This window comes from Rissa tridactyla, chromosome 3 (genome assembly GCF_028500815.1).
Source record: "Rissa tridactyla isolate bRisTri1 chromosome 3, bRisTri1.patW.cur.20221130, whole genome shotgun sequence".
NCBI classification, from domain to species: Eukaryota; Metazoa; Chordata; class Aves; order Charadriiformes; family Laridae; genus Rissa; species Rissa tridactyla.
The window spans coordinates 57,190,806-57,214,216 of record NC_071468.1 but is presented as its reverse complement, the minus strand read 5'-3'; the positions used below and the strand labels follow the sequence as shown (position 1 = coordinate 57,214,216).

Genomic DNA, 23,411 nt, shown 5'->3' with positions numbered 1-23,411 from the left:
ACCGTGTCAGCTTTTCTAGGAACTTGTTCCTACAACGTATCACAGTTTACCTGCAAACTGAATCCTTAGTGAAACAAAGCTCTTTCATAGAGCAGGGGCTAATAGTTCTCTGCAGCTCTAGATGCCTGCTTGCTTGTTTCGCTTCTCTTACAGTTTATATCCTCTAACACTAATCAGTCCTTTCAACTCCAGTATACTCATCATCCCCCAAAACTGAAATCTTGTGCCTAACTTCTACTATTTATCAAAACTCTGCCATTTCAGTGCCTGAAGCCAGGGATGCTGGTGGCAGAGGTCCATCCCAGTTGTTAGTACGAGGAGCACTGGATGAGGCAAGAGGGGCTTCCTCAGCCACGTTCAGCCCTGCTGGTCCCTGCCTGATTTGAGGCAAGGGTTCTCTGGAGAGTGGAACGTGTGTTTGTTTTGGGGAGCCTGATGTAAAGTCTGAGGCATTTGGTGCTCTTACTCTATTTAGAATAAGTGCTGAATGAATATGGACAAAATATGAATTCTCAAAAAATGAGGTATATAAACAAAATGGGAGAGGAATTAAGCTCCAGCTTTAGCTCTTAAAGCTTAAAAAAAAAAAAAAAAGGTGCAAACTCTACAGTCATTGTGTACATGCAAGAAACATTAAATAAATCCTGAGAGTTGTGTAGATCTAAGTAGCCAGACCTAGGAGAAGTCTGTCTTTAACATTAGGCCTGGTATGTTAAAATCCCTGCATTTGAATATGTAGGCTGCTAAAATAATTTAAATTTACAGCCACCATGGATTGCTTAAGTCAAGAAGTTGATAAAGCAGTTTTGGGAACTATTAAGACTTTTGCTCTTCTTTTGCTTTGCTGGCATAGAAGGCCTGTTTAATCACTCGTGTTGGAAAAACATACTGATAGAAGCGTGAAGTGAAGGGACTGTTGCTTTTGCTATTCTATTATAACATTCTGTGGTTTGGTCTCTCTTACTGTCTTTCCTGTTCATAGCATACAATCTGCTGTTAACTGACTGTGTTTCTGCCAACCATGGGTTGATTACTTATTGATAAATAAATTGATACTTACTGATAAATAAATTTTGACCAGAATGACAACTAACATTCTCTTATTTTTAGTTAGGCAAAAAAATGGCTTTAATTAGACTAAAAGCCTGGCAGAACAAGCCATTGATTTCCTGAGCTGCACTCTCCTTTACGGACCAATGCTGGTTTTTAGGAGAAGCAGAACAGTCTTCAGAAATACATCAGTCCATGGTCTCTGATCTCCGGTGTCTGATTCTGCTAAGTGCAATGGTGCATGTTTATTTTACATTTTTACAGATGCTTTCTTGCTCGTAACTATTGACTAGCAGAAGTTAGAAATCTAAAGTCATTGCTCACTTCAGAATTTATGTAAGCCAGCAGCTTGAGACATGGAAGGTGGCACTAGTTGTGGTTTTCAGTTGATGAGCTGGACCTGCCAGCTCTCTAGCGACATAAGAGAGTTTGTAAAATCTTTATTTCTCACTCTTACAGCAGGGATCGTTACAAGAAAAGGAGGAGAGTGATCTGGACTTCATTTCCTCACAAAGCCCCAGTGTCCAAGAATGGCTGGCACAAGCAAGAACCACTCGCTCACAGCAGCAGCAGAGCACCCTGCAGCAACAGAAAGTTGGTGTTTTGCATTTCTTTTACTCCCATCTTTAGATTCTGCTTAACACTGTAGCTGAGCCATTCTGTTAATATTTCCACCGAAATCTCCATTTTCACACTGTTTCTTACTCAGTGCTATTGTAATGATGCATCTGAGCTCGCTATTTTGTATCTGTAACAGCCAGGCAGACTAGACTTCCTGGGTGACCGTGGCCAACTTGCTTAACCACTCTATACGTCCATTTTCCATTAGCAAAATTGAATTGAATCAACCCTTAAAGCTACTGTAAGGAGATGATGGTATTTGTTCAATATAGTAAATATTGTCTTTATAGAAGCAAAGATACACACATTACAAGATACATTGTGTTGCATCATACAGAGACATCCTCACTAGGTTGTGTTCCAGAAACTGCATTGCATTAGTCAATTAGTTCAACAATCCAGTTTATGTACCAAACATTTCTGTGTTCCTGCGTGGAGATCTTGCACTGCTTTTGGCGCTCAAGGAAGCCCTATCAGAAATAGCTCAGCTATCTTTACATGACAGTTATGCAATGTAGACATATCCTTCCAAGGTAAAAGCAATCTGTTTGAGGTTTGTTTTGGTTTTTGTAACTTGCTATGCTAGGAGCTGGAAAAAGAGCTAGAAGAGCAGAAGAATCTGCTTCGGTCAGTAAAATGCCGTGGAGAAGAAATCCTAACACAGCACAGTGTTCCAGAAGGCCTGTGTATAAGGTGTGCTTTCATGTGTTATTCTGCAAAGTAAATTTCTATGACCTGTGCTTCGTCATCCCTATGTTTACTTCCCTCTTCTGCATATAATCCACTAATATTTTTTTTTTATCATTTTTATACAGCAACTAGGATACTGGGGTCCTGGTTTATAATTGAGAAGTCTGATAATATAATTACACAAACAGTTTTGTGCTAATAGATCACGTTTAGCATTTACAAATTCCTTTTATTGTTATTATTAAGCATCAGACAAAAATTACAAACTAGTAGGATTCATTAGATAAGCAGTGGATCAGTTATTATAGCTTTATGGTCTAGCATTGGTGTGGGAATCATAGCTGATCGCTAAAACATTGTAGTCTGCCATCGTAACCAGAACTTTCCAGATGAAATAGTCATTGATTAATTTTATTTTTCCTGCAGTTAGTGAATATTTTTCTTTCTGAAGCCTTTTATATTTTTAATTTCACTCTGGTCTGTATTTTCTTGCACATTTGCCCGTTTGAGGGAAGTAGATGTCTATAAAAGCATTGGCTCTGGGTGCGAGAGACTTCTGCCCCAGCAAAGGCAGAAGAAAATAACTGCCTACTGCTGATGTGGACCTTGAGGGAGCAGGAAGGGCCAGATCTTGGGAAGAGGAAACCAGGGTGAGCATAACCAGCTTGAGATTCAAGGAGCAATCCATCCTTTGGTTAAAAGACTTCATTGATGTATCTCAGTAGTCATGAGCACCTTTGTGGCTCTGCCAGCATGCCAATGTCTAGAACATGAAGATGGTTCATGAGGCAGCAGAACCAAGACTTATGCATAGAGAATGTGAGCTGTACTCATAGAGAATGTGACCTGTACTCAGTAAGTTCTTTTCCTCAGCCTTTGTGTAAATTCAATGTGGTTTTTTACTATAATGCCAGAAAGTACTTATCTCCTCCTTTTTGAGGCTTCCTTCTGTCACGTTACGCTATAGAAACAAACAAAAAAATCAAACAGAAAACGCTGAACTTCATTCACTGCTTACCAAAGCTAAATGCATATGCTTGTCCTGCATTAAAATATCAGGGTACGTCTGGCATTTTGAGAGATTGCTTCGAAGCAAAGCTTATTTAAAGGTTACATTTCAATGTAGTATATATTCAGACTGTTTTGGGGGTTCTTACTTAGTATGGGTACTTGCAGGTCTAAACGGTCTCTTACAAAGTATATTTTATCCCATCAGTCAATAACTTCTTGCAGCTACAAACCAGCCTTTTTCTTACTATCTTATCTGTTATAACTTTATCTGTTATATATCTGTTTATAACCTTATCTGTTATAACTTTTGTATTTGTTAAACCTTTGTGCATCTTGCCATTCAGTGAGAAGCCTGATACACTCTCAGAGGAATTAGGCTTGGAAGGTGAGAAGCCATCATCTGAAGAACAGATGAAGATGAAATGGGAAAGCCTGAACCAGGAATTCAATACCAAGCAGACACTGCTCCAGAAAGCTTTGGAACAAGAACAGCTGGTAGCTATTTTTAATTTCTCTTTGCATTTTCTCTATGAAAGCACTTGTCACAACGTGAGGTACAGTATGTGCATAGCAGATGCATTAAGGCGATGTAGTTAATGCAAAGAATATGGAACAATTTATTTTTGTGACATCTTTAAAAACTATGAAATATTGGCACTAGCACTGCACTTGTTCAAAGTGATTTGAATTGCACTACCATTCAGGAAGGAAGAAAAGAACAAAATTTTTATTTACTTCTCTAACCCAGGATAATTCTGTAACAAATCATCCCTCTGAAACTGACCAGTACTCTGGTGATAATTCAGAGGAAAAACCGGTATTTTCAGTTTGAATTTATTTGTTACGCTCAATTCATGGTCTTAATGAGTATGTGACAAAGCAGCAAGTGATTTCAGCCACAGAATTTTTACTGGAAGAAGCAGGGATTAATCAACTAAACTGGAAACAGTCCAAGGTCTATATTAACGTACAGCCTCCATTTTATTTTTAATAGACCCAGGTCCACTATTGTTTCTATAATACTACATTAAAATCAGCTTCCAAAGTTATAAATATCTTGTATTCATTTCACACCAATTAATTATTTTTTTGGTAAAAACATGTAATTGCTAATTCTGGCCACAAGTATTTATTCTGCTCTTCTAGTGAACCTCCTGTTGAGCAGTGTTTTATTCAAGATATTCATGACCGAACAGTCACAGGAGGACCATGGGTGTTATTTGGTGATATCTTCAGTCAGCAGTAGAATCTGTATAGCTGAATTTTGTGCCCTGTATGTGCAGTAGAAGCACTCCTAATTAGTACTTCTCTCTCAGCAGCTGTATAGCAGACCAAACCGACTGCTATCTGGAATGCCTTTGTATAAGGAGGAAGGACAGGATGAGGATAAATCCTCAGTGTCACCGGTATTGGTTGAATTGAATCAGACCTTTGAAGATGTGTCATCTGAGGTAACATTTCAATTGTTTTTACAACAGCAGAGATGCATTTACAATGAAAACTTCTCTAGCTCCCACCTGGAAATCCAGCCCTTTCACAAATATTAGATGTTAGAAAGAGTATCTTGTACTTCTGCTCTCGACTTCTCTGATTTCTTTTGTCCAGGCTGGACGGGTGGAGGAGAGCCTGCATCTTGAACAGAAGCTGTATGATGGTGTTGCAGCCACCTCCTTGTGGCTAGATGGTGTTGAAGAGCAGGTCTTTGTTGATACAGCTCTGTTGCCAGAGGAAGAAACAGAAACATATCTCTGCAAGCAAGAGGTAAGGAAACCATGAATAGGAGTTTCTTTAAATTGCCAACAAGGGTGCATTTTATATAGTGTTTAGAAAGAAAATATTAGAATCCTAGATAAGAGACATGTCATAATCTCCGCGTAATTGCAGTATTCTGCTACTGTTTAGAAGTAACTTTATTCACTGTGTCGAAAATTGTGGTGGGTTGACCCTGGCTAGATGCCAGGTGCCCACCAAAACCGTTCTATCACACCCCCTCCTCAGCTGGACAGGGAGGAGAAAATATAACAAAAGGCTCATGGGTCAAGATAAGGACAGGGAGATCACCCAGCAATTACTGCCACGGGCAAAACAGACTCGACTTGGGGGAAATTAGTTTAATTTTATTACCAATCAAAACAAGAGTGAGAAATAAAACTAAAACACCTTTCCCCCACCCTTCCCTTCTTCCTGAGCTCAACTTCACTCCTGATTTTCTCTACCTCCTCCCCAACCAGAGGCACAGGGGGACGGGGAATAGGGGTTGCGGCGAGTTCATCACACATTGTCTCTGCTGCTCCTTCCTCCTCAGAGGGAGGACTCCTCACAGTCTTTCGCTGCTCTAGTGTGGGGTCTTTCCCATGGGAAACAGTCCTCCGTGAACTTCTCCAATGTGAGTCCTTGCCACAGGCTGCAGTTCTTCACGAACTGCTCCAGTGTGGGTCCCTTCCACGGGGTGCAGTCCTTCAGGAACAGACTGCTCCACCGTGGGTCCCCCACAGCGTCACAAGTCCTGCCAGTAAACTTGCTCCAGCTCTCCACAGGGCCACAGGTCCTGCCGGGAGCCTGCTCCAGCGTGGGGTCCTTCCATGGGGTTCTACCCGCTCTGGTGTGGTGTCCTCCATGGGCTGCAGGTGGATATCTCCTCCACCATTAACCTCCACAGGCTGCAGGGCGACAGCCAGCCTCACCATGGTCTTCACCAGGGGCTGCAGGGGAATCTCTGCTCCAGCGCCTGGAACGCCTCCACCCCCTCCTTCCTCACTGACCTTGGTGTCTGCAGAGTGGTTTATCTCACACAGTCTCACTCCTCTCTCCAGCTGCAGTTGCACAGGTTTTTTTACCCCTTCTTAAATATGTTATCCCAGAGGCGCCATCATCATTGCTGATGGGCTCGACCTTGGCTAGTGGCGGGTTTGTCTTGGAGCCAGCTGGCATTGGCTCTATTGGACGTAGGGAAGCTTCTAGCAGCTTCTCACAGAAGCCACCCCTGTACCGCCCCACTACCAAAACCTTGCCATGCAAACCCAGTGCAAGAATGTTGCAGAAAGCAGCACCTGACCCGAATTTTGCCTGATCAGAAGAGAAATAAACATAGAGTTTTTCTGCTGTTTAACTTCTTTGCTAAGTATTAGCAAACACCACAGTGTTGAAATTGAAATAAGTAAAAAGAGGGAGGAGTGCTCTGGGGTATGGAAACAGTACAAATTCATCAACACAAAATGGAGAGAGAGGGAAAAGGAGGTTTTTCAGCAGCTGTGTGGATTTGTTTCACAAAGTCCTTATTTGGGCAGGTTCATTTTGTTTCAGCACTTGTTTTCCTCAGAGCAGTCTGTGTTGTTTTGGGTTTTTTTTTTCATTACCAGAAATACTGCAGCTGCATAACTTTGTCTAGTGTGTGTATATTAACAACGTAAAAAAGTCACTGCATCACTGCAAAATTGGCAATGGTTATGGCAATATGTTTGCCTGCTTTCTAGAATGTCTAATTGTCGCTTTGTTTTATTTTCTACAAAATCAGTCTCTTGCCAAAGAAATCAAGGAGGTAACGGAAGAAATGGATAAGAACAAGAGTTTATTTGCTCAGAAATTTCCTGAGAATGGTGATAATAAGGGTATTATAGAAGACACTTTGGATTGTCTCCTGAGAAGGCTGAGCTTGCTGGAGTCAGTCGTAAACCAGAGGTGCCTTCAGATGAAAGAAAAGCTCCAGCAAATAGTGACTTTCAAGGTATGATGCCCATCTGAAGGAATTAAAAAGGGTACATGTCAAATGGGGAATATAAAGGATTTGATTGTCAAAACAATAAGAATTTTTGGTACCAAATCAAGAGAACAAGTTTTCATAGGTTTTTACTGAAAATCAAACTTGGTAGGCTATGCAAAACTTGGCACCCAAATCATGTTCTAAAACTCAAAATTTCTGCTAGAAGCCTTCTGCAATTCATGCAATTATTGTAGAAATGATCATTCATCCCAAACTCACCCTCCTGGCACTGCAATAAATGGAAATTGTTGACTACTGTTCTCAAAGAAGAAAAAGCAACTTTAGAGTTCCACTCTATGCATTTTATAATTTCAGAAATGACATAGTACACAGGTTTTATTAGCGATGATAAAACAGAAAACATAATACTTATTCCCACCTTTCCGATCACCCTTTACCCATCCTATTATTCTATAAGAGCTTGTATCTCAAGCTGTCTGTATCAAGCAAAGCAGAAAATAATGAAGAGAGGTGGAGAAATGTTTGCTTTTAGAAATCTTTTTAAACGGACTTCAGAAATGCTTTCAGACCTTAATTGGTCTCTACCTTCTCTCTTATTCTTATCATATAAAGCCTCCAGAATGGTTTACTTTTAATGACAAAAACTATATAAATTCCAGCAAAAAATTGGAAAACAGATTGCTGGTTCTTTAGATTAGGATCATAATTTCATAGGTTGTTCTATAGGATTTCTTTTCAAACTCCATAACCTTTCCTCTGCAGTAGATGGGGAAAAAAAATTATTCCAACAATTTTAAATAAAAGGCCTTTCGTTGCTGAAGAAAGGAGATGATAAGGTGATTAGAATCCTGTGTTTTATTGTGTAACAGAGATATTTAACATTTCAAAAGAATTTCTGCATGGAAAAAAAAAGTCAAAAACACACTCCTATATAATGCTAAAAGTTTTAGAGAAATGCGCTGATTATTTTCTATTTTACCTATATTAGGAGTTCTTTTGGGATGAATGCATGAAAAAAAAATTGCAGTTTGGCAAAAATTGTTAATATGCATGCATCTGGTCTAATAAGGTACTGTAAAAGTTGTAATATATAGTTAGCCCTGAAATGTGTTGAAACCTGTTTACTTTTTTTTTATATTTGCTTAATTTTGTAATGAAAAAAGCTTTCCTTAAAAAGTAAAACCTAGCTTGTTTATGAGCATATGTGATGGAATAAGCTACACAAGAATAACATGTTTTTGTTCAGTGAAGCTAATTGACCCCTGCTAAATAATTATCTAATTGGAAGGCAAAAGCAGAAATGAGTTCACAGGTTATGTTTTGAATAGAAGTTAGTTTAGCTTTTTGCTCATATATATGGAGCTACGGATATGTTGCATATTTTACATTGGATGATTATGGTGCTTTCAATATTGAATAGTTTTTAAGCCTTAGTGCTGATATTGTAACATTGTAAAGTTTTAAACTTTTTTGGATCATAAAATATTTTTCAGTTGGCTTGTGCTGTGATTAGTTATAATTTGTTCCTGTTGTTGTCTCCTGTAGAATGACCTGAAGCTTCTGTTTGCATCAGTGGCTGATAACAAATATTTAGTTCTACAGAAACTAGCAGAGGCAGCTGAGAGACCAGAAACAGAGCAAATGAAGGTATTACTAAATGTCTATTACTTGGGCAGGGAGGAGGGAAGAGATAAAGTTTCTATTTAAGGTATAACTGGATTCTACAGAATAGTTGCTTTTTATGGGAGAATGTATGTCTTCACATAAAGTATGTGAAAATGAGTACTTCCAAGAGTACACTACACGTGTTTATAAATTTAAGAAAAAACAAACAACAACAACAACAAAAAAAAAAAAACACACCAAAAAAAACCCAACCCAACAAACAAACCAAACACGAAGTGTCTTTCTTATCTCCCCAGGTGACCTAGTTATGCACATACTGGGCAATATTTGAAAGAAAGAAAATTTCAACAAACCAAAAGAAGTCTAAAGTTATGCTAAATTGTTTGGCTATTACACTTTATTAAAAAACCAAAGGCACTTTCTTCTGCACTAGTTTATAGTAATATCTTGACTGTTACTAATTTTAATTTAAGGCAATAATTGTTTCTTCTTTATCAGGAGTTGCCTGAGGAATAATTAATTAATAATATGACAAAATACATCATGTTTCCTTGTTTCTGTTTTGCCAATGAGAAAAGTGATTGAAGTACGTTAAGGGTTACTTTCTGTAGATGTTTCTTGTTATCCAAGAGCTACTGTCTGGCTCCAGAAGGTGACTGCGAGGAAGAGACTTATCCTTCAGCTAAACAGAAATACTGGCCTTTATATATCTGATAATCAAATTTTGAAGGAACTTTAATTCATGTATGAGTAAGAGAGCTGGAGGTCTGTGTCTGTCTTTCCTGTCTTCCATGATACGAAACATTGGTGAAAAATTAGCTCCTATATGATTAATTTAACTACCAATTAGGAAAACAACATGGTAATAAAACCAAACTGGTTTCTTCTGGACGTCTGCCTTGGCACATAAAGCATCCAAATTTAAAAGCATTGCTGTTTGTTCAACACGTGACTGGGAAAGCAGAAATAAGGCCCTTAATCAGCCAAGTAGCTTAGCTGCATGAAGTGTAAGTTTAGTGACTGCATTGCTGGGACTCAGGAGTTCTACTCACATATATAGTTTAAACATTTGGATATGCAGTTTCCAAGAAAGGGCCTTAACGAAGGACTATAACCACAGGAGTCCACCTTGTGCTTTTACCTTTGTTATAGCTTGCATGCATTAATTCAGCAGAGACTCCTAGGTTGAAGGACCTTATTTCTTGTAGCTTCTATTGAAATAGTCAAATTATCACCTGCGTACAGTTGAGAATACCAAACTGTGTGCTTTCATTTGTCATTTTCCAAGTACAAAAGAGGATGTAGAAGACCTTTTCCTTGACAGTAATTTTGGCCCTCTCCTAGTCCTGTAAGAGAACTGTGCACAGCTCTGCTGTCATGCATGTCATTTGCTGTGATGGTTGGCTGCTTGGTGCTCAGATATGACAGGAATGTGTTAATAAAAAGAATGCTTTAGGAGAAGGTGTTAGAACAACTAATAGTCCTTTTGTGCCTGTACCAACCAATTAAAAGTGTGGAACTTCACAGCAAGGTTTTGTATAAAATTGTTTATGATACTAAAACGGTTTTTTATTAAAAATAATAATGCCATATTATATTTTACTGTAAGAAACAAGCTTGGCTCTCCCAACTTTGAATTAATACTTTAGAGTGTCCTTTACAATTTCAGCAGACTGAAGGACTGATTAATACTTAGTACTTACTACTGAAATACTGATTAATACTTCAGGCAGGAAATGGAAAAGAACATTACCATATGGCAGCTACAGTACTGTTATTAAACCTTGAAACTAAATGATGTCATTTTCAAATACAGGTCATACTGCAGGCAGAAGAAGGTTTGAAGGAACTAGATACTGGAATCAGTGAACTAAAGAAGCATGTAGACAAGCTACAAATTGACCAACCTTCTATGCAAGAGCTGTCTAAGATCCAGGTATGGTTCGTAAGTTCCATCCTAGGCCTGTCTGGTGATATCAAAGATATTAGTATGCTCCTTTTTATTGTTCATAAGGCAGTTTAGAAAAGCATATTTAAAAGCATTTCTGTGTGTATAAAAGATATTTTCTCCCTGATTCACCTAGCTTTTCTACTTTTGCATGTTCAGATTTTTCTAACATATCTATTTTCAGTAGTGTTAATCATAAAAGCACACAAAACCACGTTTTCTTTCAGTTCTTGTTGAGTCTCTGTTCTATTTGAACAGATAAGAACAGATAAGCAAGTAAACATAAATTTCTGCTGAAGGTTGAGCCCTGTTCTCACCAATGTCTCATGGTCTGGGGTTTAGTTCTCACTCACATCCATCATTTAAAAAAAAAAAAAAAAAAGGAGGGGGGTGAAGGGGGATAGATAGCTAATGGGACCTAAAACTGGAAATGTTCTGCTTTTAGTAGAATGTCTCCTGTTCCTGCATACTTTCTGTTAGACTTGGTTTTGAACACACCTTAGTAGGGCTCTTATCTTACAGCTCTCTGAAGTAGATACATGTGGGCATTTGATCCAGAGCTATGACAGGCTGTTGAAACTCCCTTGTGAGCAGTTTGTTGCTGGGGCAGGGGAGTGCTTAAGGAAAGATCAAGGAGAAGGTTTGCGACTGAATTTTACCCTATATAATGACATCATAATAAATTGGAAACAAAGGAAACACCTGAAACCAGACCGTAAACTTATTAAGCCAACAAAACAGTGATCTCAATTAAAAACGAGTGACAAAGAGTTTGTGCAAATGTGTCTTTTACCTATTTCTTTATCCTTTTGGTCATAGAGGTTCCTGCCTTTTCTTTTTTTTTTTTTTTTTTTAACTGTCAGGTTATGTGTAGATGTCCCCCTCCCACTGATTTCAGTTTTTAGAAAAGCCTTCCCTTTGCTGTTTTGACAGTTGTGCTTCTCAATTGTCTTTTTAAATCTAGAAAAGCCAGCTGTAGTCTGAAGGTGTGTACTTTGCTGTAGCGTTCAGTGGCTGTAGGGACATTTTGGTTTATTAGTTTCTGAATGTCTTGTCTTGATCAAAGGTATGGGCTTACCCTCACAGTCGGATGTATGTTCTGAGAATACAATTCTGAAAACCAAAACAAGAAAGTAATCCTGTTCTGGTGAAGAAAAGCATCTGTAGGTTGTTCTCACTTTTATGGTTGAGGTATACAAGATAAGTAATAGCACATGGAAACGGATGGAATTCTTCCTTTTGGCTCATTTGATAATTTGGCAGTACAGACACACTGTGAAATACATACTGCATTTTTTCTACACTTCACTGTTCTATGTAGAGTATATTGCTGTTTTGAGCCTGGTTTGGTTTTTACTACAGGCTGTATGTATTGATTGCTACCAGTAAGCTGCTGGGGTAGGAGAGGGAGACAAATCTGGCTGTGAGATGCCTGTAGTCTGTAGCCGTAATGGAGTCCATCTAACCCCCTGCATTACAAGAAGCAAAATATAAACAACACCTGCAGTGTGCGGTAGCCACACAGTAGTCTGGGTTTTGATGCCTTAAGCCCAGTCACCCAACTCCTTTATTACTGAAAGCGAGCCTTTGGGATTCTGCTAACTTTGTTCCCAAATGCATGCACTTGAAAGAGTTGCAGGTCTTGCTTATTTCTTCTCTCTTTAAATGGTCGGTTGTTAATTTATCAATTAAGTCAGTATATCTGCACAGTCTTTTTGAGCTGGAAATAGATGTTATTCGGCTAGTATTCATAGAGGAATACAGAGACAGTAAGGTTGCTGGTAGAAAGACATGTGTAAGGTGTGAAATAAGAATCACCACTGCTACATTTTGCCTCCAAGGATATGTATGATGAGCTGATGATGATCATTGGATCCAGACGGAGTGACCTGAATCAGAATCTGGCTCTTAAGAGGCAGTATGAACGGGCTTTACAGGACCTGGCTGACCTGTTGGAAACAGGACAAGAAAAGATGGCTGGTGACCAGAAAATGATTGTAGCTTCTAAGGAAGAGGTTCAATCACTACTTGACAAACATAAGGTAAGAAACTGTGACATATTTCAGGGCTAATCATGACTGTAAGTTTGTTCACAGAAAATTGCTAACCTTCTGTTCCTAAAGGTTCAGGAGCTTTTCAGAATGGTGGGCCAGTATTAAATTGAGATATATTAAAACTTACTGTATTTCAAATTGGAATCAATGAACTGTTCTGACTGACTAACTAAAACACTCTGTTGACAGTGAACCCAGGTAGATCACATTTTCTTCCTCATTCTAATAACAAGTTACTCTTCTTGTCCTGTCATGCTACATAGCAATTTTACCCACTACTCCATTTTTTCGCTGGAGAAAGTTATGTTTGCTAATAGCACCCACAATATATAACATGACTTTTCTACATTTTTTAATTAGGAAGAATTTTTTGGTGTTATATATCTGATTTAAGCTATTTTTGTTTATGGAATGAGAGCTGCGATAGAATTTGTGTGGAAAGAATGACTTCTTTCTTTCTTTAAAAGAAAGATTTTTTTTTTGGTTGGATTTTGTGAAATGGTGGTGGAGTGAAAAGTTTACTTAATTCTGTGTCTACAACTACTTGATTGTGCTGCTATTGTCTTAAAATTTTGTTTTAGTGGTAATGAATTGAGTAACAATTACACTTCCTCTTTTCTATTCTCTCTTTACCCTTCCTTTCACACCCAAATTTCTCAGGAATATTTTCAGGGGTTGGAGTCTCATATGATCCTGACGGAAACGCTCTTCAGAAAAATAAGTAGCTTTGCCCTCTTGAAGGAAACTCAGTCACATTCAGACCTAACGACTCAAGCTTCTGCTGTATTAAAGCTGGCTCATAAACGAGGTGTGGAGCTGGAATACATTCTAGAGGTGAGAATTTCTGTGGTCTTTTCTGTACTGCCAGGATATTCTATAATGTTGGTTTCCTGTGCTTGGACAGAATTGGTGGACATCAGTCCCTTTTGTCATACACACAAGGCACTGGTAGACTACATGTAATCTTTGTGTTTACCTGTTGTGTCCTTCAGGTGACACAAGTTGTGTCCCTCTAAATTTAAAAGAGCTGCTTAGCTTTAGCTGACAATGAGAACATGACAGCTTTATCCATATGTTCTAAATAAAAGCTGAGCTTGAAACAGAGGTGGTGTCTTATTATAGGTTCACCATTTGTACTGTATTTCTGTATGTTCACAACCACATAGCTATAGGATTTCAGACTGAGAAAGAGAGTAATAAAAATTCTAGATACCTAGATCAATATTCACCATATACATGGATAATTTGTGCTTGCAGACCTGGATGCGTCTGGATGAAGATTACCAGGAACTTACCAGACAGCTGGAATCTGTCGAAAGTAGCATCCCCATGGTTGGTTTGGTGGAAGAGACAGAGGACAGGCTTACAGAACGGATTATGCTTTTTCAGGTTGGTGCTTTTTAGACATTCTTCGTGGAAAGGTTGGACGAGAGGGACCTCTGAAGGTCACCTAGTCCAGACTCCCACTTGAAGCAGGACAATTTCCACGTGCTGGATAAGCCAAGGCACTGAAAACCTCACAAGATGGAGATCACTGGGGACCAATTGCAGTGCTGCATCACCTCCTACTGAAAAAGTTTTCAATAATGCCCAATCGAAACCTTCAGCTTTCAGCTGGTCACCATTGTTCTTCTTCTATTGCGTGGCACTACTGAGGAGCATTTAACACTACAATCTTTTTAATTCTACTTGAAACAGTTATAGGTCTTTTTTAGACTGGCCCTTAGCCTCCTGTTTGTAACTGTAAACCAGGCACGCCTCCCTCAGCCTCTTTTTAAAGGACATGTACTCTAGGTCCCAAAGCATCTTAATAGCTCTGCACCAGATCCTGACTGCTTCCTTCTTCTTGAAATCAGTGGGAAGTGGGAGCAGGGGAGAATCAGGTGCACTAGATGTGGCCTCATCAACACCATGTAGATGGGGATAATAAAATAACTTGTCAGTTGTTCACAGGCCTAATGTAGGCCAGTGCTGTGGTTTGCCTTATTCACAATGTCTTGGTTATGGAAGATGCCAGGTTAAATACACTAGCCATTCCCTTCCTAGTCTGTGTTGAGAAATAGGATTATTCTGCGCAAGACACAGAATTTGCACTTCTTGTTGAGCCGCCTAAAGTTTCTGCTGCCTCCAAGCTTAAGTTTATCAAAGTGCCTCAGGACTAAATCTTGCATTTTTTCTGTCAGCCACTCTCCCTACATTAGTGTCATCCACAAATTTACTGAGGGAGCGCACTCTGTCATTATTCAGTGAAGGTGTCGAAGCTCTTTGGGCTCAAATATCAACAATCCCTGGAGTACTCTGCCCATTATGGTCTGCCAGACAGACATCGAGCCTTTGATCACTAGTGTTTGAGACTGGTAATGCAGCCAGTTTTCAATCCGTGTAACAGTCCATTTATCCAGCCCACATTCTTTCCACTTCCAGAGGAGGGTCCTGGGGGAGAGAGTGTCAAAGGCCATATTGAAGTCAGTCTCATCCGCAGAGACAGTAGTTTCATCCTAAAAGGCTGTCAAGTTAGCCAACCAGGCTGAATATTCCTGATTACCTTTTGGTCCTTTTTGTCCTTGAAAATGGATTCCAAGAGTATGTGCTCCATGATCTTTCCAGAGAGCAAGGTGAGGCTGAACAACCTGCAGATCCCCAAGTTGACTTCCTCCTTCTCAAATGCAACAAGAACTAGTAGTTTAAATATAGATTTCTGCCACATCCTGTTTTTTCTGTCTGTTCTCAAAATGAGAATTCTGATCTAGTGTTTTGCCTTTGTCTCATTATACACCGGGCACTTTGGTTGAGTTCTTTTCTGTTTTCTTGCTTTGTTTTACAGAAAAATGTCTGCCAAATTTTTCTTGCAAATTGACTTCTTGTCTACTCTGAATTTGTTATGTATATTGTTCTTTTACTATGCAGCTTTCTGCTTTTTCAATGGTATGAGGAGAACTTAAGCAATCTATTGAGCGTGGGTTTTATTTTGGTTTTGTTTAATGCTGGGCATTGTTTGTGTTGGTCCTGACCCTAGATTAGTTTTCCTATTTTGTTTCTCTTGTCAGTTACATATATTAGGTTATTCAAATTCAGATCCTCGGACTCTGCTATGGCATAATTTTTGATACCTTTTTCTCTTTTCTCTCCCTGTGACCATGGTTAGGTTAAAAATCCGTCATAATTAATTTATGGCTATCTTGGAATTTTTATGCTACTCTCTAGGAGTTATACATTTATTTGTGTATATATGTTATACATACATATGTAAGTACGCACACAGACACACACATATGTAAATATAAAAATTCTGTTAAGTTATTAGAGCTCTATTTATGTGAAAGAGAAAATAAGAAGTGTGATAGAAAGTTTATGTACTCACCATGAGACTGGTAGTTTTGTACACTTTATCTTCAGATTAGTTTCAGCATAACTGAAAAAGGGGAATGCACGTACATTTTGCACTCAAGCTTAGTCAAATATACAGATGTTTTAAAAATCTCTACTATTTGACAAATTCTGCTATCATTATACAGGTATATTTGCCCACAAATACAAATTCTTTACCCATCTACAAGTCACCATTTAAATTAAATCTGTCTCTGCTCCCAGTTGGTTTCAAGTTAAAAGTATTAGCAGACTTTCCTTTTTCGGTACCTTTTTTGCTTTCTTTTGCCGTAACAATCAGCTTCTGTTTTCAGGGATTTGGATGGATCGAGAGTGATCTTCTTTGTAGCCATGGATAGCAGGAGGGTAGATCAGTAAAAGAAGAGTTAGATGACCAGAGAACTGAAGATAGGAATTGAAATGGCTGGTGTGGCTACTGTTAATAACTTGGTATTGGACACCTTAAATTTTCGTCGCAGTAGAGTTTTCAGCAGATGGTAGATTAAGTTCTGATACTTTAATCAATTTCTCTCAGAAATGGTTTCTTTTGAAATTGTTCTTTTCAAGTGTAAAATATCTACACCAAGGAGAGGAGTTCATCATAAGAAAGTGTCAATAAACATATTAAAGTGAGGGGTTTTGTGACAGCACATTCAGATTTTGAGCAGGTTACCTCCATGATGGTTCTCAAAGAGTTCTAGACCTGGAGCAGAGGGAAAAATGTGATGTGTTGTGGTGACATTTGATACGCTACAGAATGCGATAAAAGAAAACTAAATATTGAGAAAGTGTGATAGCAGAGACCTGCTCAGCTGTCTAACTGTCTCCTCTGTCATTGCAGCGTCTGCGATCTAACCTGACTGAATACCAACCTAAATTATACCAAGTGCTAGATGATGGGAAAAGGCTCCTTTTTTCTGTTAGCTGCTCAGATCTCGAAAGTCAACTGAACCAACTAGGAGAACACTGGTTAAGTAACTCCAGCAAGGTTAACAAGGAGCTTCACAGGCTGGAGACAATACTGAAGCACTGGACAAGGTAATGCTGATGTACTGGACAGTATAAACTTCTTCACCTGTGCTGTTCAGGTCGAAGTCATTCTTAATCCAGAGCTATTAGATTTGACATTTAAAAGAAATTACTTTGAAATGTATGAAATAGTTTGACTACTCTACAATATCCTACTCCTGTTCCGTAGAAGTGCGATCATACTCTCCCATTTGCGATAAAATATGTAACAGCTGGTGGGAGGAAGTCAGAAGATATCTTATTCGGATGACTAAGTTAGAAGCCCCATATCCATACAGGTTGATAAGAAAGGATTGTGCTTTGCTAGGTAGCATGAGTAGCCTCAGCGTGTTCTGGCAGGGGCATTGTCACTGCTGGGTTCTTGTAAGTCTGTGTCATTGCATATGTGAAAGGGAACTTTTAGCTGCCTTTATGTTACTTACTCATATGTTACTTCTGAAATCAGTTCCTTAAGTGATATACAAGCTTTGTCTGTTAGTCATAACATTCCTGGCTTATTGGCTCACTAGCCTTTCAAGAGAGATACATAAAGGGATTGTATGTATAAAGGTTATGTGGAGATACTCTCATTCTGACATCCTATTTGTTGCTTGGCATATGAAATGATAGGGAGATAATTTCTGAAAGAAAACATTAAATTTCTGCTCTAAGATAGCTTGTGGTAAAGCTTTTGGAAGATTAAGCTTTCTAATGGAAAGCAAAAACGTGTTTATGTGTGTGAGGTGGGGTGGGGTGCTGTTGCAGCTTACCCAAACCCATTGATAACCTAGTTACCAGTCCTTCATTAAACTTAGTTCTTCCTAAGAGGCAAAAAGAAGGCACTGTTAGGAATTGTGGCTAACATAAAAGCTTCCTGATACCATGCCTGCCTTTAAAATTAAATCACATTTTTCTGAAATTAATGAAAGAAAGAAAATATTTTTGTTTTAAGTCTGGCATACAGTATCTTCATCTAACACATGGAGGAGGCAAGAAGTGGCGATGACTGCTTTAGTTTTCTTTAAACATCTTTACAGATATCAGAGTGAATCAAGTGAACTGACACATTGGTTACAGTCTGCAAAGGAGCGACTGGAGTTTTGGAGCCAGCAGTCTTTGACAGTTCCTCAGGAACTGGAAACAGTCCGAGACCACCTGAATTCCTTTTTGGTAAGTCATTCTTGGACCTCGGACACCTTTTTCTCTCCAATTATAAATGAACAGTTGAGCAGTCGTATGGTTATACTCTTTCTCATCATTGAAGTAGTGAGTATGGAAAAAAAAAAAAATCTGCTTCTGTAGGTGAGCTGTCCTTCAAAAATCTGGTGTGTTTGCACATTCAGCACTCCTTTGCTATATGCAATGATTGTAAAGCTTCGTGATTCTGAAAACAGAAAATGGTTTTATGACTGAAAACAATTTTTGTTTTCACTTGGTCCGAAGTATAGCTGGAAAAAACTAATAGAAAGTACGTCTTTTTAGAGGGAAGGGAGGATATTCTTAGCCTTCTGTGGTAAAGCTTTAAGTACAGTGAACAAGTAGTTGATTATTTCCACAAAAATTATTCTGCTTACAGGAGTTTTCAAAAGAGGTGGATGCTAAATCATCACAGAAGTCTTCTGTCCTGAATACTGGGAACCAGCTCCTCAGGCTGAAGAAGGTGGATACAGCAGCATTGCGTGCGGGATTGTCCCACATTGACAGCCAGTGGACAGAGCTGCTCACACAAATCCCAGCAGTACAAGAGAAATTGCACCAGGTAAAGAAGGCCAGTTATGGCCTTTGATATTCCAGAAAACTCAGGCCATACAGTTGGCACTGCCTTTGAGAGATACTTGCTCCCTTCCTCAATTTATCCATTTGGGGCAAAATGGGAACAACATTACTGCTGTTTCAGTGTGGGAGAGCTTACACTCATGTTCAAATCCTGTCTACCCATTCTGTCTTACACCAATTGGTCTTAATGTCAGACTTTCACAGTTACATTTGTTAAATTTTAACCAAAGAACAGATGAGGGTTTTTTCAACGGGGTGGTATACTTTTGAATAAAAGGAGTTCACATCACTGTGTCCTGTCAGACTTGGATAGTGGTTTTGTTCAAATTGAATAGACGGGGTCCAAGTCTATGCAAGACAAAATAAATCTAAAGACATTGTGCAAGGTTCCTGCTAGTGTATGTAGGAGCAGGAGGGTTTTGGTTGTGTAGTTTTATTTTTTTCAATGCTGTAATACTGAAGTTAAAGTATTATACTGGTCTAAAAGCTGGCTTAATATTTAGTTGCCAGGAGGTTATCAGTGCAAGTGATTTCTTCAGTTTATAATTTGGAATGCTTTCAGAGACAGTAATGTCATCGTGATTTAGGGCAAGAGAGGAAGGGTAACAAATGTTACCCGAGTCTATTATATTAAACAAAAGTATGTCATTCAGTAGTTCTCTGAACTGTCTTGTAAATATGTATGTCTACTTAAAAATGTCAGAGAATACATTTCTGAGTAACTAAATGTAAGCAAGCACTACAGCATCATGTGTTGAAAGTGAGTCTTAAGAAAAAAACAGGTAGTATTCAAAATCAGCCCTTTTAGAAATCACCACCACAAGAAGAGTTATGTAAAATTATTTTCCATGGGTCAATTCATTATCCATTTACAAGGACAGGAAAAGCATAGCTTAAAGTTGATCTTCTACATGAGCCCGATACAGGATTATGGAATGAGAATGCAGAACCTTTTGGAAGTTAGAAATGGAATCCTTGTTTGTCCAGTTTCTTTGTACAATGAAAAATGGATATAAGAAGCCTTTAATATATTTTCTTATTAGGATGCATGCAGTTATACAATAGATCTCCTATTAAAACCTTTCTTTTTTCTTTTTTTTTAAACTTTTTTTTTTTTAATAAACTTCAGGGGTATGCTAGGGATGTAAAATAACATGATAATAAGAGCAGGTAAAGGAAATATTCTATGGTAAGACAAAGCAAGGAATTCTTATCCATATTCTTCACAGCGTGCATTTTAAGTCTGTTATCTCTACAGCTCCAGATGGACAAAATTCCTTCTCGCCATGCTATCACTGAAGTTATGAGCTGGATTTCCCTGATGGAAAATGTCATTCAGAAGGATGAAGAGAACATAAAAAATGTAGTAGGACAGAAAGTCATTCAGGATTACGTCAAGAAGTACAAGGTACTGAGTGGAAATGTTCTTGATTTCCCTTTTGAATTATCACCATTAAATAGGTATACATATGTAAAATATAAGTGATTTAAAGAAAAAAAAAAACAAACAAATCAAAACTTATATTGTACACAAGTTAGAATTGGGTAATATTTGGTACTGTTGAAAACAGGCCAAAGTTACTTTTCTTCTACTGTTTAGTTATGTCAGGAATCTAATTTCTAATATACTTACCTTAATTTCCAGATAAATCCAAAGCAATATGTACATGAATAAACCTTATTAGATCTGACTTGCACCCAAAACCACAAAACAATTTGCAAATTACATATACTTTTTTATGATTTCTCTGCATAATATTACCTTCTCCTCAAAGTGTAGCCTGTTCTTGAATGGAAAGTGGCCAGTGATTTACAGATCAAGATAATTTTGATCAATATCTGAAGCAAAAATGAAAGATGCCATATCTTGAGATAACTATGGAGGAGTATAGACATAGCAGAATTTCACTTCTTTAACTAGATCAGTAATGCTCTTGTAATAGATTGCACACAGTGACTTTATTCTCAATGGCAGATTTGTTTCACTAGTCTCCTGAAAAATCACTTCTTGGCTATTACACTGTAATGTAAGAATATTTTCCATCTTATCTGTTTTTGTATTAAAAATTTTGAGACTAAACAAAGTAAAAAAAAAAAAAAAAAATACAGTTTCTCTTAGATCTGATCCTTGAGACCAGTATCTACAATTTTATCGATTTATATTTTTGGAGGGGAGGGGAGGTGTTCAGGAGTAGGGGGGAAAGCACGTTCTTTATTCAAAAGGCAGTATTTTGCTGGTTTATTTCTCAATATTTAGGAAAAAGTAACAATGTTTTTAATTGCTGTTCAATTGCTAAAAACCTTTTAGCTAAGTAGTGGTAAAGCTGCGATTTGTGAACATTTTTGCTCTTTTTTGCAGGAAAGTAAGAAATTACGGTACTTATGTTTTGGGGGGTTTATTCCCTTCTTTTCTACTAGGGTTTCAAGATAGATTTAAATTGCAAACAGTTGACGGTTGACTTCGTGAACCAATCAGTGCTACAAATTAGCAGCCAGGATGTTGAAAGTAAACGTAGCGACAAAACTGATTTTGCAGAACAGCTTGGAGCAATGAACAGACGTTGGCAAATCCTGCAAGGCCTGATAACGGAAAAGGTAATGAAAAAACCCGGATGCTCTGTAGCGAACTTTCAAAATACATAGAACTATTAAGATAATAAAGGTTGGAATCCTCTACGGGTGATCTAGTCCTACCTCCTTCTCAGCGTTAACTTTACAGTTAGATCAGATTTCCAGGGACTTGCTTAGCTTGGAGTTTTGGAAATCTCCAAGCACAGATTCCACACTCTCTCTGGGCAGTCCATTCCCGTGCTTAAACACTCCTGTGAGGGACAAGTTTTTGCCTTGCTCCCAATTGTGATTTTCCTTTTTGCAACTTGTGACTGATATCTCTCCTCCTTTTACTGCACATCTCCAAGAATAGTCTGCATCTACCTTCTTTATAACTCCCATAAGGAGTGAACAGATCAATGAGATGCTTCCTTTGCCTTTTCCCCAGGCTAAATGAAGTCAGCCTCTCCTTGTATGTCATGTGCTTCAGCCCCCTAATGACCTTAGTGGCCATTCACCAGTTTGTCAATCTCTCCCTTGCACTGGAGGGCCCAGAATAGGTCACACATGTCAAGGAGAAGGAAAGGTCCCTTGACCTGCTGGGTGCACCCTCAATAATCTAACTCAGGATGCAGTTGGCCTTCATCAGCATGAACTCACACTGCTGATTTATTATGTTCAAGTTATTGCCTACCATAGCCCCTAGGTCCTTTTCTATCCAGCCTGCCGTTAGCCTGTATTGTTGCATGAGGTTATTTTGTCCCAGGTGCAGGACTTTACATTCACTTTACTGAATTTCTTGAGGGTTGATGAGCCTATTCCTCCATCCTGTTGAGGTTTCTCTGAATGGCAGCCCTACTCTCCAGCACATCAGCTATTTCTTCCAAATCAATGCCATCTATGAATCTGCTGAAAGCACAATCCATCGTGTTGTTCAGTTCTTGATGAAGGTATTAAACGATATCAACCCCAGGACTGACTCTGAAGATCCATCTTGTAAATCACTGCTGGACAGACATCAAAGTGTTCACCACTAACCTTTAAGCCTGGTGACTCTAGTCTGTTCATTCATTCATAGACCTCCCATCTAGCCCAATCCGGACCAATTTAACTACAGCCTCCTCAATTTAACGACAAGGGTACTATTGGATACCATATCAAAAGTCTTCCTAAAGCCACTGTAAACAACATGTACTACTCTCTGCTTGTCCACAGGGTCAGTCATATCATCATAGCAGAGGGAATCAGTTAGGTCAGGCACAATTTGCATTTGGTAAGACCATGCTTGTTCCTCCTCCTTGTTCTTTATGCATGTGGAAATGCCTTCTGGTAGGATTTGCCGTTACAGCCTTTTTCCAATCACCAGCAACTTCCTCCAATCATCATGACCTTTAAAAGGTGATAGACAGCAACCTTGAAATGACGTTGACACCCTAGGATACATCCTGTCAGGTTCTGTGGACTTTTATATGTCCAGCTTACTTAAGTAGACCCTAATTGTTTCCTCCTCTACCACAGCTAGTACCTCTGTATGACAAAATTTGTTACTTGGCATGAAGACCTGCGAGGCATGAGAGAGGAGACCTTGTCAGTAAGATCAGATACACAGTCTGTGTAGCTCAGACTATTCTGTGGTTTCCCATTAGTTGATGATGTACTTGTGAAGAGTAACAAGAAGGGAATTCTGTCCCTCACTAGTTAGTTCCAGCCAAGATTTTGCTTTCCTAACACCAGCCCTGCATGGCCAGGCCATGCTTCTAGGCCCATTCTTTGTAATACGCTTTCTGTGGATTTGTCATTTTTGTGACTTGAGGAAGTTGTTCTTGAAGATCAACTAGCTTCCTGGACTCCTTTGTGCTTCAGTACAGCTTCCCATGGGATCATGCCTGAGCAAACTAAAGTCTGCTATTCTAAGGATCTTTAGTCTGCTACTTGCTTTCCTTATTTCACTCCTTTCACTCGTAGCTGTCTCATCATCACTGTGGCCAAG

The 23,411-nt window shown here is 38.7% G+C and overlaps 1 protein-coding gene across 15 annotated transcripts in view; it reads left to right on the top strand.

Annotated features, from left to right (window-relative positions):
• The window catches only part of SYNE1 (spectrin repeat containing nuclear envelope protein 1), a 302,834-nt gene that overhangs the window by 216,892 nt on the left and 62,531 nt on the right, over positions 1-23,411 (top strand). For 14 of the 15 annotated variants that reach the window (XM_054197389.1, XM_054197388.1, XM_054197395.1 and 11 more), the window contains 16 exons: positions 1,510-1,644; positions 2,258-2,364; positions 3,717-3,867; positions 4,689-4,823; positions 4,978-5,133; positions 6,887-7,096; positions 8,639-8,740; positions 10,536-10,655; positions 12,509-12,709; positions 13,382-13,555; positions 13,979-14,110; positions 16,929-17,125; positions 18,133-18,265; positions 18,672-18,854; positions 20,130-20,279; positions 21,290-21,466. In XM_054197389.1, the coding sequence (XP_054053364.1) occupies positions 1,510-1,644; positions 2,258-2,364; positions 3,717-3,867; positions 4,689-4,823; positions 4,978-5,133; positions 6,887-7,096; positions 8,639-8,740; positions 10,536-10,655; positions 12,509-12,709; positions 13,382-13,555; positions 13,979-14,110; positions 16,929-17,125; positions 18,133-18,265; positions 18,672-18,854; positions 20,130-20,279; positions 21,290-21,466 (2,463 nt within the window). The remainder of the gene's footprint in view (positions 1-1,509; positions 1,645-2,257; positions 2,365-3,716; positions 3,868-4,688; positions 4,824-4,977; positions 5,134-6,886; positions 7,097-8,638; positions 8,741-10,535; positions 10,656-12,508; positions 12,710-13,381; positions 13,556-13,978; positions 14,111-16,928; positions 17,126-18,132; positions 18,266-18,671; positions 18,855-20,129; positions 20,280-21,289; positions 21,467-23,411) is intronic. The other variant, XM_054197387.1, reaches the window with a different exon arrangement.